Source organism: Catharus ustulatus, chromosome 2, assembly GCF_009819885.2.
Source record: "Catharus ustulatus isolate bCatUst1 chromosome 2, bCatUst1.pri.v2, whole genome shotgun sequence".
Classification (NCBI taxonomy): Eukaryota; Metazoa; Chordata; class Aves; order Passeriformes; family Turdidae; genus Catharus; species Catharus ustulatus.
Window position 1 is genome coordinate 68,427,061 of NC_046222.1, and position 19,005 is coordinate 68,446,065.

General features: G+C 35.8%; 1 protein-coding gene across 5 annotated transcripts in view; it reads right to left on the minus strand.

Annotated features, from left to right (window-relative positions):
- The window catches only part of PCDH9 (protocadherin 9), an 836,069-nt gene that overhangs the window by 382,744 nt on the left and 434,320 nt on the right, over positions 1 to 19,005 (minus strand). For 3 of the 5 annotated variants that reach the window (XM_033052273.1, XM_033052271.1, XM_033052275.1), the window contains exon 4: positions 8,350 to 8,415. The exons of the other annotated variants lie outside the window; for them this stretch is intronic. In XM_033052273.1, the coding sequence (XP_032908164.1) occupies positions 8,350 to 8,415 (66 nt within the window). The remainder of the gene's footprint in view (positions 1 to 8,349; positions 8,416 to 19,005) is intronic. 5 annotated transcript variants of the gene reach the window in all.

The following is a 19,005-nucleotide window of genomic DNA, read 5'->3' on the forward strand; positions in this document are numbered from 1 at the left end:
AATGATATTCAAAAAACCAAAAACACATTGTACCATTTAAAAAATCAGATTGAAAGATAATACTGCCAGTAAGTCATGCAGGAGATAAAAAGCTGAAGGCAATGCACCAAATCAAAAATATAATAATTCAGTACATTTAGAAGTTTCTTACATTCTCCTCTTTCTCTGCTGTGCACAAATGCAGAACAATATACACGGAGTGTCTGTTCTCTTCATGAACTTTCATACGGTATAAAAGGATGGATAGACATTAAATACGTACATTGATATTCTGTATGCATACGTTAAACATATATGTCAAATATTTCTGCCATGATGTATTTAATAAAGTGGGCTGACAGCTTCCAAAAATGGCTTGCAGAGAAGCTTAATAATCAAGTGCAAAGCATTTCAAACATCTAGAGATGGTGAGCAAGTGATCTGAGGCTTAGAGGAAGGACAGGAGAAAGTGAAAATGTGTCAGGCACAAGCGCAACACACAGGATCATGCTCTGCTAATGTGGTGCTGCTCAGGGGCTCACCTCAAGTGCCTGTACACAAACATATGTGGCATTGAAAACAACCACAGGGAGTCCATACAGGCTCCACAGGACAAGTGAGGAGGAGAGGTTGCACTCTACGGACATGGATAATTTGAATTCATGGAGATTTACACTGGAGCAGGTGATTAACTGAAGGAGCTGATGGATCAAGATCAGGCTGGTGCAGCAATGAGTGTCCACTAAGGACTGATTGATGGAGAAGAGGAAATTAAGCCCCATTTATAAAAGTTGGTGAAGCCTCACAATCAGAAGGGTGGTTCTCAGAGGAAATAAAAACCTTCCGCCTTCTTCTGAAAGAGTAAAATGGTGGAACACTAAAGTTTGGAGAGACTTCTGGCCACCATCAAGAATTCGCTGTATTTAAAAGAAGTAAACTGCTGACACAGTTGAAACTATATAAAAAAAAGCCTCTCTCTCTCTCTCTCTCTCTCTCTCTATATATATATATATATATATATATATATAACCTAGACTTCTGAAAAATAGATTTAAACTTGTTAGGGATCTGCTTGGTGGGGTCTAATGGGCTTGCCCTGGAGGATAAAGATGCTCAGAAAAGCCAACTGATCATCAGTGACAACTTCTCCAAAACACAGGAAAAGTCTGAGGTCCAGGAAGTCTAACAGGCAGAGCATAACGTCAGTGTGGATAACAGGGAAATCCTGACGGTGCTCAGCTGAATTACAAAAGCCAATACTGCCTTAGAGTTCATACTGTTGAGAACTATGATGCATAAAAAGAAAGTTATGCTATCAGCAAAAGGAGGACAAAGGGAAGTGTGGGGCTGTCACTCAAACTGCAGGGAACCTTGTGGCGAAGAACACGGAAAAACTGAGGTAATAGATGCCTTCTTTTCTTCAGTTTCTGGTGGCAATGACTGTGTCAAACCACTCAGCTCCTCTGAGCCTGTGCCAGGGTCTGGGAGACTCAAGAAATATTCCCAGTAGAAGATTGAGGAACAAACCAATTAAGTGTATGGGACATCACCCACTGTTTATGGTCGAAAAAATGTCTGGGTCATTTGGTTAGGTTTCTGATGATAGAAAATTTGCCCACTTTTGAAAAAAAGGAGGACAATTATTGGAGGAACAGCAGGTCAGTCAGCCTAGGCTCACTATTCCAAGAAACCCCTTCTGGAAACTACACCCAGGCATATAGAGTAGGAGATCCTACATGCATTTACCAAGGGCAAATCATGCTTGAACAACTGACTGTCTTCTGTGGAAAAAAGGTCTCCTTGATCTTAGTTATGTTTTTGTCTTTTTAAAAAATATTTTACTTTATCCATGCTAATAAATTGGTGAAAATATATTTTCACCAATTGTATAGTGGGTGGACTACCAGTTGCTGGGAAAAATTGCTTAGACTGCCAGGTTCAAACGGTTCCAATGGCATCTTGTTTATAGGGATAGTTAATGGGGCTAATGATGCCTTTGCAGATGATGCTTTCATAATAAACTGGACCATGAGGCAGAGGGCATCCTCTGCACGTTTGCAGATGAAACCAAGCTGGTGGAAAGTTCTCTGCATGCTGGAAGTCTGCACTCCAATTCAGAGAAAGCGTTACAAGATGGATAAATGGTCAACAGGTACCTTAAGTACACCAATGGAAAATATAGAATCCTTTCAGGACAGGTGCTGATCAAGTTGGACGAACATCTATTTGCAATAAATAGCTAACAGCCTCAAATTAATGTTATGAAGCGATTGCTGAGTCACAGAAAGTTTACGGAATTTTAAAAAGGAGGAAACTTGAGACAAATCCATATTGGACTCTCTTCTGTTCCCTCAGAGTGGAAATCCTTGAGTGAAGGATATTTTCAGAGCACATATTGGGAAACCACAATAAAATTTGATTGCAAGGATGTTTTTTCTAATTGTGGTTTGACATTTAAATTAACACCAACTGTTTGATTACTCAACTCTCTTCCTCCTCCATGATGGATAAATATTTAATGAGAATAATCTCCACTGTGATTGTGAACAGAGTAAAGAAGTTAATTCCTTCTCTATTTTTTCTCAGATCCCTGAGAAACCAGGTATTATCTGAGGAGCTACAGAATAACTAGTTTTCCTCCAAATCTCTTTATAAGTATTCACCAGAAAGCTAATATTTATTTAGATATACCTAAAGGAATTTTGCTACCCCAGAAGAAATCCTGCTAAACTTTACACAGGACATCTTTAGGGTCAGAAGCATCACAGAATAAGTGTGATTTTTGACTTAAACTAGGTCTTCAATCTTTGTTACAGATGCAATAGCTCAAAGCTGTAGTCTGTTTGACTCAGATGTGCTGATAACAGCTTGTTATCAGTAGCACTGGAAGGAACATGTGAGGCTGTTTTCAAAACTAGATATGTGAAAATCCACTAAGGCTACTATTACATTATTTCTGCTAAGAAAATATGCCTCAAAATATCTCAAGAAATCCATCAGCAAACACAGTTATTATTAACCTACAACTTCTTTTTAGTTCTATATTTAATTACAGTATCTTGTGTCATGAAGAGGAGCTACAGATAGAAGAATGCTATTAAAACTATATAACCCTCTCTGTGTAGAAACTAGAGTAGATCCTCAAAAGAGAGGGTAAAGAAAAAAAAAGGGAACCCCACATGTTTTAAAATATTAAAGCATTACTTAATATAACATTCATGACTGACTCTCTTTTACGCTATATACAAGAAAGAGAGAGAGAGAAAGGGAGATATAGGATAATACTTAAAAATATATTACGATTTTATTCACTAAGAATGAAAGCATTATATGACTAAAAAAAAAAAAAATAGAAAACCAGAATATGCTATATATTGCTGATAGACAGCATCATCCTGCTTCCAAAGGCAGATTATTGGCAAGCGTCTTCACCCAGAGGAAAAAAAGATGCATTCCTTATACAAGATTATGATTTGCACTAGATGCCAAAACAAGAGTGAGAGAGAACTTCTAGATTTACATTCCCTTATGAGCCATTAGACCTGTCATAAAACAGTGAGACAGAAACTAGAATACTTTCCTTTAACATCTCAAGAGAAAAGAGCAGGCGAAGCAAGTATATGAGAGTCTGGAGGTACAGTTCTTCATGATGACTGAAAGATGTGGTTTTACCATTTGTGTTAATACAGCACATATATACCAAATGTTCTACATGTCTCTTAACTTACTAAAATGTAGGTGAACTAGTTGATCAAAGTATTGGAACACTGTTTAGCAAAACAAGAATGGATCTATGTTCACCCCAGTAGGGCACTTGCTTTTCCATATGCTGCCTCATGCACTTCTGCTGTGCATCTGTCTCATATAAAACATTAGTTTGTTAGATTCACTATCAATTACAGACTGCAACAAGTTTGATTTCAATTACAACAGGAGAGGAAAACAGCTTGGATCCTTTAGGGGAGATGCAGACACCAATAGAACGAATCAGAAATAAGAATCATACATTGCATGCTACCAATTAGGGAGAGAAGTGAGGTCAAGATATATATGTAGATATTTATTTTTATATAAACCTGATTTTTATATAAACCTGATAAATTAAGTTTCACTTCGTGTTTGAGACAGAAGAGCAGTGCCTCATTGACCAACATCTATTTAGATGCATTTGAAAGAGCTGTTTCCCAAGAAATTTTAATGACAGTTCTAAACTACAAAGAAGCTTACTTTGAAAACAAAGACAATAAAATCTAATTACAAAGAACATTGTAGTTTTTCCAACATTCCTGAATTATATCTAATTTAAGGTTCTTCCTTCTGCCAGTTAAAAGACATGAAAAGTTATGATCAGAACAAAGTAAAAACTGAAAACTTCTACCAAGATTAATAACAGTATCTGTATACACAGATTTCAAAAATTAAAATGTACAGAACATTCAATTTCTCAGAATCCTGACTGAAATAGTTATTGTCATCTACTTGACCACCATAGAAAAAATCTGAAAAAATCCCTTTTTTTTTTTTTTCCTGGGAAAAAAATTTCCTCCACAATCTATTGTTTGGAAAACAAGCAATTTATGGAGTACATATTCAAGTGAGATATTTGAATAGTCTTGGATTCTTTCCTTTAACCTTAACCAATTTCCTCTCTCAAGGAAAGATTCTGTTAATTTATGTCAAGCTCAGTCACAAGATTCATACTCAAACAAACCTCCTTCTCCTCCACAAATCTTCCTTCTGCTTCTGCTTTTTATTTTTTTTTCTCCTTCCTATACAAGCATACTCCCAGATTTGTGTATTAATGTGTTGGGGTGGGAAGGAGTGTTTCCACCCCCAAGGAACAGATGTTAATGTTGTCAACGCCAAAGTACCATTATATTCCTAGAAGAGATTGTTTTGATCACATGACACAGACAAGAAAAAGCACAGCTTAGACAAATGAAACCACAACTACAACTGCCCATCTGCAAATAATAATTAACCTAGTATGAGATTCAAGACAAACTGCTCTAGCTGAACCCTGTTACACAATTGTTGCTAACTTCACATTTGTAGCAGATTTGGGTTGAGAGAACAGAGTGATAATAACCTCCATGACAACTGCTAGTTGGCCTTACATATGGATGATATCAAGGACATTGGTCTGAAGCCAGGTGATAATGAGGCCACAGGCTCACTGGCTTGGTTTACAGTGGCTAACACCAACAGTATGATTTATAAATCCACAGACAGTTAAGACAATAACTCCTCATGAGTGAACACATGCATGGGCCTCCAGCATCCCAGAAAACATTAATCCTGAACCACACACACAAAAGTCCAGTTGGCAGCTAGGGCCCAGCCAGGATGTGCAGTTGGAGTGTGTGTCCTGTAGCACTGCACGCTGGTTTGAATTGGGCTAAAGGAAATGCAGCTTTTACTGCTGTGTGTCTGTGTGTGTCTGGGTGTGTCTGTGTGCACATGCGTGTGGGTGAATGCGTGTCTTCTGTAGAATAGGCTGATTAAAAGACAAAGTGCTATCCATGGGCTCTCATCTCCACATCCTAAATGCATTTTAGATTATTCATCACTGAGTGCTGTGTTTCCATTCCTGAATCCATCCCACCCTATCCCTGTTCCCCCAGCAAATCATGCTGTCCACACTGCTCCTTATCACCTTGAGACCCTTACCTAAGAGCTTCAATATCTAGTATTTAGGACCATCTACCACAAATATTAAAGGCTGAAATGTCTGAAATTGAACATCAAGAAATAGAAAATCCATTAGGTCTGAAACTTTTTTTGAGGCTCTTTTTTCTGTTCTATTAGACACCATGTTAATGGAGATTTGCTTTGCCACGAATCCTTTTGAAAGAGGCTATATAATTGCTATTTAGATGTGCAAAGTACTCACAGGTAATTCAGCTGTTTTTTAAAAAGTGAGAATACAAGACAACTTTATTCACACTCAATAATGGCATTGCAAAATGTGCAGTCCTCATTCACTCTAGAGATCATCAACATTACTTAGAAGTTTCTCAGAGTATGAACATCTATCAATATTAAAATGGTAAAAATATATTAGAACATCTAAAGTGCTTTACATACATAACAGCTTAAAGGATTTTTTCAAAGCCTAACATTCATAGGCACAGAAAAGAAACCTTAATTAAACTGATTTGACAGACTATTGTTGTCAACCATCAAAAAAAAACAACAACAAAAAACCAATGGTTTTCCATGGCTTATATCAGCTGGTAAAGAGAATAACTTTTTCCATTTTTAAAACCTAGAACAAGAATGGGAAATATTTCACTCATTTTTTAAACATCTTGAAGTATTCAATCTAGCTAAAAAAATTGTCTGACAAAGATAATTCTTAGGGAAAGGCGGAAAGAATTACATAAAATATTCCAGAAATTAGCTTAAAAGCCTAGAACTTTCTTCCTGTTTAGTTGCTTTAGTACTTACTCTCTAGTCATTAACCTCTACCTTCCTGAAATGCATTTCTCTGACATCTATAGCTCTTAAGACAACAGTTTTTGCAATGTCATGCATAGAACAAGGTACAGTAATTTCATTACTATAAGGTTCACGCTTTTGACTAAAATTTTGGTCAAAACCCAGAAGTGTGCCTTATAATCTGGTACGCCTTATAGTCGTGGAATTACTGTACTTTCAAAAATTGAGGGACTTGATCATGAGGCATTATGTATTGCCCTTAAATTTAAACAAACCGGTACACTAAAAATCTTTATTTTAAAATTAATGGAGGGAATAAAATATTAGGCTTGACTGCTTCTGCTAAAACACTGCACTCAGGACCAGTACAAAAGAAGCTAAGTACATATGTGCATGTTTAGTATTTCACTGCCTGAGTCCGCCTCAGTGAGGTCCAGCCTTTATCTATTGAGATAAAAAGAATTTATAAATAGCTATAGGCACATAGATTTCTAGTGTTGGGTGCTAAATAGAATGGAATAAAATATTCAAATGGAAAGGACATACAGTGATAATCTAGTTCAACTGTGAATCCCACTTATTACTCTGTTCACTTTAAGTCACATGGCTTCAACTTTGTCTAATGCCTTATTTTTTACTGAAAATTTCCTTCAAAATTATTGTGGTAACTAAATAATTTTATAGCAACTGCATTCTCTATAATTAGAAAGGAGGCAGATAGATATCTAGGGGGTTTTAATCTACATCAATTTTATACTACACTAATAGATATTCAACAAAGTTTATTTAGAATATTTTGCACTAAAAAAGTTAAAGCAATACCCTTATCTCTGCAATGCCTACACTGAAGCTAATGTATCCCACTATTACAGCTAAAACCTCAAACCCAGTGGGTAGTTAGAAAATGTAGTTTTAAATTTATATCTGATACAGGAAATTCCAGTTTCCAGGAAATTTTCTTGTCATGTAGCTTAAAGGTAGCAGCAAAAAGTGTATAGTTTTGGGAACAAGGTTGATATTCCACAGAAAATAACATTGTACTGTAAATTTATAGTTTAAATAGTTAAACAAGTGGAACTAAATATTTAATAGAATGAAAATAAATTTAAATTTCTTTTATTGCTTTCAACCTTTAAAACACTAGAAAGTTCTGAGCTTCTACATGGAGTTTTCTGGTATTAGTTTTGAAGAGATTCTCTTAAAAAAATGCATATAGTAGACAGACTCTGTGTTCCTGTATTTTGCACAAAAATCCAGTGTGGAAACTGACAGATTAGACTGCATATCTGGATTTAAAAAAAAAAAAAAAGAAGAAAAAAAAAAAGTACATATCTGAACAGACCATGGCTCTTTAATGCAGAGCTTTAGAAAATCAAAGCATTGAACTTTGGTTCTTCTCTGATTTCTGACTCTGATAGTGGAGGACAGACAGCATCTGCCAGACTCAATTTCTGAGAAGTCCACATGGTGTTCAAAAGAAGATTGTTATTTTCTCCGGCTTACTGGGTTGGAGTTCAGATGCTGCCATCTGAGTTAAACAAGACTTTCAAGAGGATGCCTGGGGAAGGGTACTGTTCAGTAGGTCCAGCTGTGAGCCATTAATTGCTCTGAGAGGAGGTAACTAACCACTCACTTGTCTGAGTAAAGATAAGAGAAACGGCCTTATTATAAACTTCAGTTGAAGAATTCTCTCCCCCCTGTCAGATGCTTCCACACAGTGATAGCTGACTACAGGCATTACTTCAACTTTGCACTAGTGTGGCAATATTGAAAAGAATGGAAAGACACTTGCACATATTTGTAGTACTTCACTTCTTATGAGCCCTGCAGGAGTTTGGTCCATTGCATTCAGTGACAGCAGGGCCCAAAAATACCTATCTTAAAAATTAAATGCTAAATTTATTTATTGCAGTGGATCTGATATCTTACCACCCATGGTTTTTCAGGTACCCAAATCTCCCACAAGTACTTCGGCATATCTCCAAAATTCAGTGCCTAAAAAGCAATAATATTTAAATAAAAAAGATGTGTCATTCTTACTACAGATCTTGAGATCACCCACCTCCCCAGAAGGCCCAATATTGGTACTGTAGAAAGCAAATTGTGAGTAAATTTCTACTGAAGACAGATAAATAACTTTTTATGAGGGTTCACAAACTTCAGAGGCCATAGCCTAGTGTTACCAAACATATGGGTGGTAATATTTAAAATGCTACATCAAACATCAGTATGCTTTCTGAAAGCTGAATGTTGGACATTTTGCTGTAGTCAGGCAACAGATTTGCAGACAGGCTTTTGTTGTTCTGTTTAGTGAACTATCAAGTTGTTTCATAATAAGAAACTTTTTCTCCTTTTTTAGTTTAATGCACTATTAAGCTTTTTATTAAGATATTATTAATCAGCCTTGAGACTCAAAAAAGCAAAACCAGCAGATCCTTGAAACTGCAGTTAAAGCTATGTTTAATGTGGGAGCATTAATGGATGTTCATGCTCTGTTGCTAACTGCTGAATATAAATAGCACTATGTACTACTTCAAGTTCCCTCCTGAGTATAATACTCACACACCCCAAAATATCATGTCTCCAAGGACTAGAGTCATAAAGACTGTGTGTATATGACTGTAAGAGAACAGTGGAGGGAAAGTTCAGTAGGTTACTAAGTTTGCAGAACCTTCAAATCTATCTATTCCGAGAGGAACTGATGTTCTCATCAGGAAGGACAGGCAGAAAGTCAGCAATCAACACAGCACCAGGCCTTTGCACTCTTCTACTTTATTTGAAAAAAGAAAGCTTCCCAGAGAGAGAACGCTACATTAAGAGTAATTTTTTTGGAAAGTCGAACAATTTCAAATCTGTTCTCTGTAGAGTAATATGCCCAAATTGCAAACAAGCACTCTGTGCCCCATATTCAGAAGGAACATTAGTATTCAGTACAGAATGGTTTATCCACTCCTTTACCACTCTGTAGTGAGCAAAATCCTCAGAATACTTTACATCAAATAGTACTTTTACTTGCAATGGAAAACACATGTCTCCTCCAAAGTACTCCCAACAGGTACCTTGGATATTTCACAAAAGTTCTGTGTTCTTGGAGAATTGTATCACAGTTCAGCTTTTTCAAGAAATCCCCTTGAAAGCAGAAATTCATCTTAAGTATTTTATCTACTGAAAGTATTTTCCTCTCATATCTGAAGTCACCTTTCCAACTAAATTCAGGAAGTCCCTTTTTGTTGTCTAAAATTTTAACTGGGAAAAAAACAAAAAAACAATTCAACTCACAAACCCGAAAATTGAAATGCTTTACACAACCAGAAAAGTTATTTGGTCTTACACAAGCAGAAATGTTACTTGTCTTACACTCTTCATGAAAAGGCACTTACTTAATCCATGGAAATTAATAGGGAGAGTTTAACAATAAGGTAAAGTCACCAGGAAAGCCTCATTCTAAAATCTGCCTGTATTTTCTGTGATGTTTTACATGTGATTGTTTTCCTCATTTAGATGAGTACAAATGAAGAGCAATTCACCCAAAGGCAATGGAATTAAACTGATTAAAAGGCAAATAAGGACTCCTAGTGGACCAAGCTCTCTCTTAGAAAGAGTATTGACCAGTTTTATCCACTTTGATAAAGTGATGAGTTTTGGAAAGCATACTCCGTATTACCTAATACCCCGCTACTTGTTAGAGTCACCTTTATAGAAATGTCTCCTTTGCAGAAATAATTACTTTCCTGAAAATAATTGGAAAGGAATTACAAGAAAAATTTCTATCACAAATAATGAATATTTCTCCTATTCCCTTAGCTAATTGAAAGCTTAGGGAGACCATCAAAATAAAACAGGAATGAGGAGGAATAAAATCTCTTTCACATAACAATTTGCAGATTGAAAAGACAAATTCATAGCATCATAAAATACCATGCCTTTTTTCTACAAAAGAGCAGACTACAGCTACATCAGAAGTGAAATATGTCTCTCTCACTTTGCCATGCTTTTGGGAATGGTTAAGATCGTTACATATAGCAGGGACAGAAAAGAGTACCAGAGAAACCACAGATTCACAATATCACAATATCCCCATCCTTTTTTACAGCTTCCTTGTGTGCACCAGCATCTCAAAGAAAGCTGTACTGAAAGTGATCCCTGCTCTCAGTCTTCCAGTGGCAATTCAAACCACAATTAAATTTGGACCATACTCTTCACACAAATAAATTAGAGCTTGAGGTTGAAGGAAAAAGAGATTTTGATACAGAGGAGTGGAAAAAATTAGTTGTAAAAAAAGAGTAAAATAAATCTTGTTTTTAAGTATTGCAAATAATGAAGTTCTAACAGGAGTGAGTCCCTTGTCCCTGAGATCAGGCAGAAAGTACTCATCAGTTGATGGCTTAAATTCATGATTCCTGCAATGGCTCATGACTGCCATACATTTAAAATATAGGGTTGGATTCAAAAGGTCTTAAGAATATATGGTTTCCCTAAAAGGTGTTCAAAGGTCGTCATAATTTAAGGTATTATAAAACATGCAAGATTTGCTTCTGTTAAACTTAGTACAGTTTTGTCTTTTTCTTTCTAACTGTTTCTCTATTTCATGAGCTGACATCAGCAAAATCTTTCAACCAAAATGCACACTTGCTTTTTATTTCATTTATCATCCCACATTTACGAACAAAAATTTTATGGGAATACCTTGAGCTAAACAGTTTGGATGGAAGAGGGAAATGACAAAGTCAGCATCAAAGATGAGATTGCAAACCAACAGCAAGGAATATAACAAAAAACTTGCCAATTGCTTTTTCCCTATAAAATGAACATATAGAAGCAGAGACCTCTAACAGTAATGAAAACAACCTACTGTGTCATCATTTTATGCAAGAAAGGGAGAGAGAAGATTAGCCTAAAACTCCTACAATAATATGGATTTTTTTTCAGCTGACAAAAGCAGTACCATATAAAATCTTTTCTGTGCTTTATTTCTAATTACCTTCTATCCTTTAATGAACAAGAAAGCACTTGATCTTGAAAGTCCTTGTGCAGTCAAAACTCCCACTAAAATTAATGGGACGTTTTTTCCAGCCTAAGAGCTCTGAGATCAGTCCTCATACTTAGCTCTTTCTAAGCTACTTCCATTAATCAAACTTCTTAGGCTTTTTCCTTTCCTTTTCCACTAGGATCGTATACTAAAACATAGAGACGCTAGAAATCATAAACCTGCTCCACTTTGTTATCCTCAAAAATTAGCTCAATTTCACAAGTAAAACCCCGATTCTGAAGAACCTTGATTATGTGGATACCTAATACTTAATTTTGGCCTCTTTCAACAGTTCTGACAGATGTTGTGACAGTGCCTGTGGAAGTTAAGCTGTCTAAATTACACAATTGCCTCTGGAAGTCAAGCTGTCAGAATTACAGAGCTGAAGTGCACATACACAAACTTTCTAATCAGACAAACCTCACTGAGACTAACAGAAAAAAAAACAAAACGTAAGGGACTCCGAACAGTCCTGTGTCTCACCCCCAGCAAAACAGGAGTTTAGAGACTATGGTTCAATGCCTGTTTCTCCTATTGAGGCTCACGTACAGTAATTTCACGATTACAAGCCACACCGTTTTGACTAAAATTTTGCTCCCAAACCGGAAATGTGGCTTACACTCAGGAGCGGCTAATATATGAATAATTTTCTGACATTTCCAACCCCGTAAGTGCAAACCGAGGTGCCGAGTCGAGCACCTGCCAGTAAAACCCGGGACTGCGTGATTGTTACAAATTGGTTACTCTGTTGCGCGGCGGGTGGAGCCGGGCTCCATGTTGGTAGCGCGGGGGAGATGGGGGGTTCCCTCCTGCTGGCCCCGCGGTTCGGGGGGGAGGCGGGGGGCTCCATCCCCTCCTGCTGCCACCGCCACGTGTGCCGGCAGGCTCCGTGCCCCCCCTGCCACCACGGCGTAGTGCCGGGCCGGGGCAAGCGAGCCCAGCAGCAGCGGTGGCCAGTCCTGAGCAGCCTCACCGAGCAGCAGCTCCGAGCTGGGCTACCTGGCCCTGTCGGCAGCCCCGAGCCCTCACGGCCCCAAGCCAAGGCAGTAAACCCCGCCATTCCACGATTCTGTTACTATTTGGCAACTTTTTTGCACGTGGGTCCTCACTGCGAACGACAGAGCGGTTTATAATTGGGTGCGGTTTGCGTATGGACAAAGAATGAAATATTGCCGACACCCGGAGATGCAGCTTATAGTCAGTGTGACTTGTAATCGTGAAATTACTGTATATCTCATATGCCTAAGAGGAATGAAATTAAATCATTATTTGTATGCCTCAATAAACCACTTCATTTTGCAGACTTCATTTTGGAACAACTTCTACCAAAAAATTCTATATTCAAAGGAATTTACTGTTATTATGTCTTTAATACAGTAGCATCGATACCCCACCCCTCAGTTTTCTCCCACTGGAAGAGAATAGGAGGGTCCAGCATAAAAACAAAAATAAGATACACTATAACCTGTCAAATGATATAGTAGTAACATTGTCCTCAGAAAAATTATGATACTCATTTATGACCGATCATTAATAGGTCTTAGCAAGGATAACCTGTGTTGTTTCTTTTTCTCTTCAAAGGCACAGTAATGTGTATAAGGATGGAAAAACTGTAAGACATCATGATGTTTGAAAGTGACTCTACTGCATCAACATACAGCCTAGGAATTATAAAATCCTTATGGATTCTTTTACAAAATTATGTCTTCCTGTGAGGAGGGGTTAATATCTGTGAAGATTCTGTAACATTGCCTTCATTTATGAGAAATTTAAGCATAATGAACTTCTGATCTTTTAATAACATTGAAGAAATAAAAGATCTAGCAGATGACAGAAAGAAGGAGAAATAAAGATGATGAAGTGGTTTGCACTTTGACTCATTAATACATACACATAAAGTACCTCCACAGTAAACACTTCATTGAAGAAGCAGTGCCAGATTAACTCACTGGGTTCTCTTCTTTGCCAGTTAGCCAGGTTTAAATCAGGTTTAAATTTACTTTGCTATTCTTTGTCTACAGTTAATATGTATGTTTAACTGCTGTTATTTGCTGTACTTGAAAACAAACAGAAAAATGTCAAAGAAATAATACCTACTGATGATGGTTGCTCATCATGGAAGAGAAAAAAAAAAAGATAAAAAAAGTAGCAACTGCATAATTTACAAAGGTAAGAAAATTTGCATATTTTCAAAAATGAAACCAACAAAAAAAACCCCTACATAGGAACAGGCACTTCCTAAAGAATGAAATAAAACCTTAAAAGGCAAATTGTATTTTTTTTCAAAATAATGAAGGATAATTAAAGTAAGAATATGCCAGTGTTAGAACTAAAAGGTTCAAAGAATGCGCAATTATTTTCCTGTGTGAGCAATTAAGTATGTTTTAGAAAGACAAATGAACATTTTGTCAGATAAAGAATTGAAGTACATTTTTCACAGCATTGTTCCTTTTTTTCTTTTAAACACAGTCTAGAAACTACCTATACTGGTGTTAGCAAAGAATATAGAACACAGGAAATCTAGCAACACAAACGTTTTTGAGATGACAGAGAAATTCTACCTCATTAGAAAAAAGTAAAAAGAGGCTTCATAATTCATTTTGATTTCCAAAGCATTTACATTCTCCCCTTCATTTCTGTATTTGCAATACTTTACACTATCAAAAAGTTTACTGATAATAATCACATCTCTTAATCACCATTGCCTCACAGAGCTATATCCCCTGCCTTTATTCCAGGTTCCTTTGTTAAATTAAGTCTCCAATAGTTGGCTAGTCATGGTTAAAATGAGATATAAGGAGGAATTAACACAGCAAAGACAATGCAAAAGTAAGATCAAGTTCACCTTTCATATTTTACAGTCAATTCATTTCTCTCTTCTACTTATTGTCTATGTAACACCTAATTAATGCTGATCTCCTGATGCGAGACCACTTGACAGATGTAAAACTTTATCACATGTAAGGTACTGAATATATAATTCCTGAGAATTCTTCTCTTATTTTGAACACAGACATCTAGATGCGATCCACGCATAAGGACAACATAATCCAATTATTAACTAAATATCTCTTGGTATTTCCAGTACAGTGCAAATCTTTATGACTGAAATGGATCTGGACTGACTTTTAATGATGAGAGTTTATAACTAGTTTCAGCCATAAAAGATTATATTATCATCCTACAAATATCAAATTATTGTGGTTGTTTGCTTTTCGAGTGTTGACTAAATTATCATCTGTGAAGTCTTCCATCCTTATCTCAAGGGCAAAGAAAAGATAGCGTAAGTAAGACAAAGAATAATGTGTGGTTCCTGAGAAACAGATGACCACTATTTAGGCTTACATAGATTACCCCTACATGAAATAAATTGGTGGTTTAAATTTAGCTCATCGTAGATGCGATTTATCAGTGAAGAAACACAAATAAACTACTTACTGGTAACTCTAAGGTCAAAAAGATCTAAGATCCAAACCACTACTCGACCAACAATGATTGGTTTATTGCACTGCTGTTCATTACACTGCAACTGTTCTGTGGATGCATTTTGGAAAAAGTGGATGATAAGGGTCTATGTATCACTTCTCATGGCTGTGAAACTTTCTTCAAGTGAAACTGCAGAAAAGTTAGTTGTATGAACATACCCCCAGCAACGTTAAGGGGACAGAGTGATTCAGGAGCTGCAGCATTAAGTTAGCAAACTATATGTGATGGGCAGGAAAATAAAAGAAAGAAAGAAAGAAAGAAAGAAAGAAAGAAAGAAAGAAAGAAAGAAAGAAAGAAAGAAAGAAAGAAAGAAAGAAAGAAAGAAAGAAAGAAAGAAAGAAAGAAAGAAAGAAAGAAAGAAAGAAAGAGAAAGAAAGAAAGAAAGGAAGGAAGGAAGGAAGGAAGGAAGGAAGAAAGAAAGAAAGAAAGAAAGAAAGAAAGAAAGAAAGAAAGAAAGAAAGAAAGAAAGAAAGAAAGAAAGAAAGAAAGAAAGAAAGAAAGAAAAAAAACCCCATACTTTTTGTAATCTCCGGAGATTTCTAAATGCTAAGTGACAGTATGCTAAAAACAAAAACAGAAAAACCAACCAACCAACTAATCAACAAAAAACCCAAAACAAACAAGCAAACAAACAAACAAACAAACAAAGGTAGAACAGAATTTTTTTTTAAAAGCAGAAATCCCCTTCCTCATTTTCTCTCAAAGGCTGTGAATTATGATGCAAAGGATAATCCTTTACATCTCAGAAGAGGACTCTAGTATGGTGGAAAGACTCTTAGTCAAGAAAATTATATTTTACTAAAATCCCGAAAGTGGATGTGATTCGACTTTGAAATTAGCACTTCCACAATTTAATGCTTTGACTCCAATCCTATGAAGTCTATTCAAATCATGCTGACAATAAACACATACATGGAGAGTTTCTGGTAAAGATTTGCACAGGTAACACATCAATTCTCTTTTATGAAGAAGGAAGCATCAGCCCTCATTGAGGAAGAGGAATACAGGTAATTACTGCTACCATTTAAAAGACGTGTGAACTTCCGACAATAATCAGAAGGAAATTAGGAGATTAACATGATCAGTTCATTTTTCTCACCATAAAGGATAGTGATGAAGTAGTCCTAATGAAGACCACCGGGATATCAAAGAAACAAAGCAATGCTTGAAAGAAACTTCAGAAGCTACTCAGATTACAACGCCTAGGATATGACTGGCTGACCCCATTGTAAGTAGTTTTCCCTCTCACAAACTGAAAAAATATGGTTTATCAAGATTTACATAAAGAACCTATGTTCATATTCATTTCTTCATATACCTTTTTTCTATAAAGTCTAATCTTAATTTTCTCTTCTATGTGAATGACACAGATTTTATCCCAGTTCTTACATTGATGTTAGTACTGGAGGGAGAGGAAGAAGTTGTGTTGAGGTTTAACCCATTACATGTATGATAATATATTTAACAGATTTGCTTGACTAATGAACTAAAGGCTGATTCATAGCTTAAGCAGTCTTATCTGCCATCCATTACCTCCATGTAGAGAAAAAAATAAAGGACCTCTACTCCTTTGTGCTTCTTCATAAACATGACTACCCATTTTAAACAAAACATATAATCTTCAAACTCTTTAATTGTTTTCTAATTCTACAAAAGCCAGATCTATACTGAAGACACAAGTCAATAAAATAATACTGTCTTAGCAGCAATTTGCATAGTAAAAATGTTTCACTCACATTAAACAAGAAGATGAAAAACATTTTTCAACAAGATAATGTCAAACTGAACTCAAAGGTCTAAAATTTTGGCTTGTTATACCATCCCACACTAATCTTTTCATTGCCAGCAGTTGATTTATATCAGTGAGTATTACAATATAATAGCAATGGTAATATTACCACAAATAGTATAAACAGCTCTGCTGTACTGCCTTTAAATTATTTTTGTAAGCATGTTAATAACATACTATCAAGCATCAATACAAATCCTTGACAGCTTCTTGAAAAAAAAATTATGCATGTCTAAGCAATTTTCTCACACACAGGTTTTCTTTAGAAAACATGTTGTCACTCTTCCATTAGCTCAAAAGGGAGGGTATGCATAGAAGAATCTCTGCTAAAGAAGTCTGACTGCTAGCCAGGAAAGCATATGCTCAATAGTCTGTATTTACTACTGGCTGGGTTAGAGTTGTAGGTAGCATAGCACCAAATTAATTTCATCTTTAAAAGATGTCTAACAGTGCAGTGAATGAACCCTTTGAATGGTACAAATCCTCATTTTGAAATTATTTCAACAGGGACTGTTAGAAAGAAAACAGAAAAGATTAACAGATATGTAGAGCAGACATTCAGAGTCTCTGAAGTCCACCAGACTTTGGATGATGTCCTAAACTAGACACCTTCCTGGAACAATTAAAAAAAAATTCCCACACATCAGCCAAAGGAAAAAAAAAAAAAAAAAAAAACCAAAAAAACCCGAAACCAAACAAAATAACCCAAACAAAAACAAACAAAAAACCCCCCAAAAAACCCACATTACTAAACCTATACCCAAAATGGAATTTATATATTTTTGCCAAATATCCCATCATAATTAAGGGTACCTAATTCCCCACATCAAAATGCTACCTAATTGACAAAGGTAAAAACAGAGTCTGTAACTCAGCATTCCAATCTCTATTATATTGATCTACCCTCTGGAAGTGCCACTACTTTTGCTGTAGATGGAGCCCAGCATAGGCATCTATCATTTTGCTGTCAAAAAGTTCAGCAAGGATTTTTTCATCATTGTTCAAAGATATTTTCCATATTGTCAGGTAGTTGGCTGATTTGATTATTTTTCCATTTTGTATGGAACTATTTGCTTAATAAGATATTCAGAATTGTATCAGGTATCTTTATCACTATGATAAGACACATACGAGCCTAGAGAAAAGTCAGTTTCGTCAGGTTAAATTATACAGAGATGGAAAACAGATTTTTCTCCAATCTATTTTTTTTTCTCTTTTTTTCTTTTTTTTTTTTTCCAAATGGTATTTTAACTCATTAATGGAAGTATTTTAACTCAGCATTCTTTGAAAGTTTCTAAGTCTATAGTCAATATCTTTCACTGAATATTTCAGTCTAAATTTTTAAAGTCTGTTTGCTGCAAGGAAAGATACAATGGAAATGTGGATTTGATTTTAGTTTGTCTGGTTGGTTGGGGTTTTGTTTAAGGGTAATGTTGGCTAGTTGTTATTGCAGTTTCTGGAATTTTCTGTAAAAGCATTCACAATGATAACTATGGCTATTGATGGAAATTTACTTTCACAGGTATAATCACAGTTTATCTGAAGGACGCTTGTGTTACATGATTTTATTAAATATCATCTATGATGTTTCCACTTATCTATACTTTCACAATCATTTTACTGAAACCATAATCTTGATGAACAAAACCCACCTCTTCTGACTTTAAAATTTTTTCTTGCTTGGGAAAAGAAGAAAATGGAAAAGATGCCTAAGTCAGCCTAAACAGAATCCTTCCTTTGACCCTCAAGTAAAGAGAGCTTACCATTGCATTGTTGGATCATTCACCTGTTTCACTTCTAGGGCTGAAATTTTACAGCTGTTTCTCCTGTTTTTATTTAACTTAACACTTTTACATTTGAAGTGGATGATGTTTAACAATTAGCAATATTATGCTAAAATAAGCAAAAATTTTTATTCTTTAATTAAGGGTCATCATAAATTAATTCCTTCTGTTGTGAGATACTTAGAGAAATGGAAAGAGTCTTTCAAGATCTGCACAATCTAAGGACTCCTTAGGATGTGAAAATATGTAGAATATGAAATAGAAATCCATTGCATCATTTATTTCTGTGGCAGTTGACATGCAAATACAGAGAAACAATGTATAAATCTTCCTTTTCCTAGCTTTCCCTAGAATATTCATACAGACAGGACTGACCAGGAATAACAGTTCAGTAACTCAGTTTCAGTTTAAGCAGCCAAGATGAGCCTCTTCATTATTCTCAAGCTATTGACATAAAATAATCCACTTGATTAATCTATTATATTAACTTTAAAACC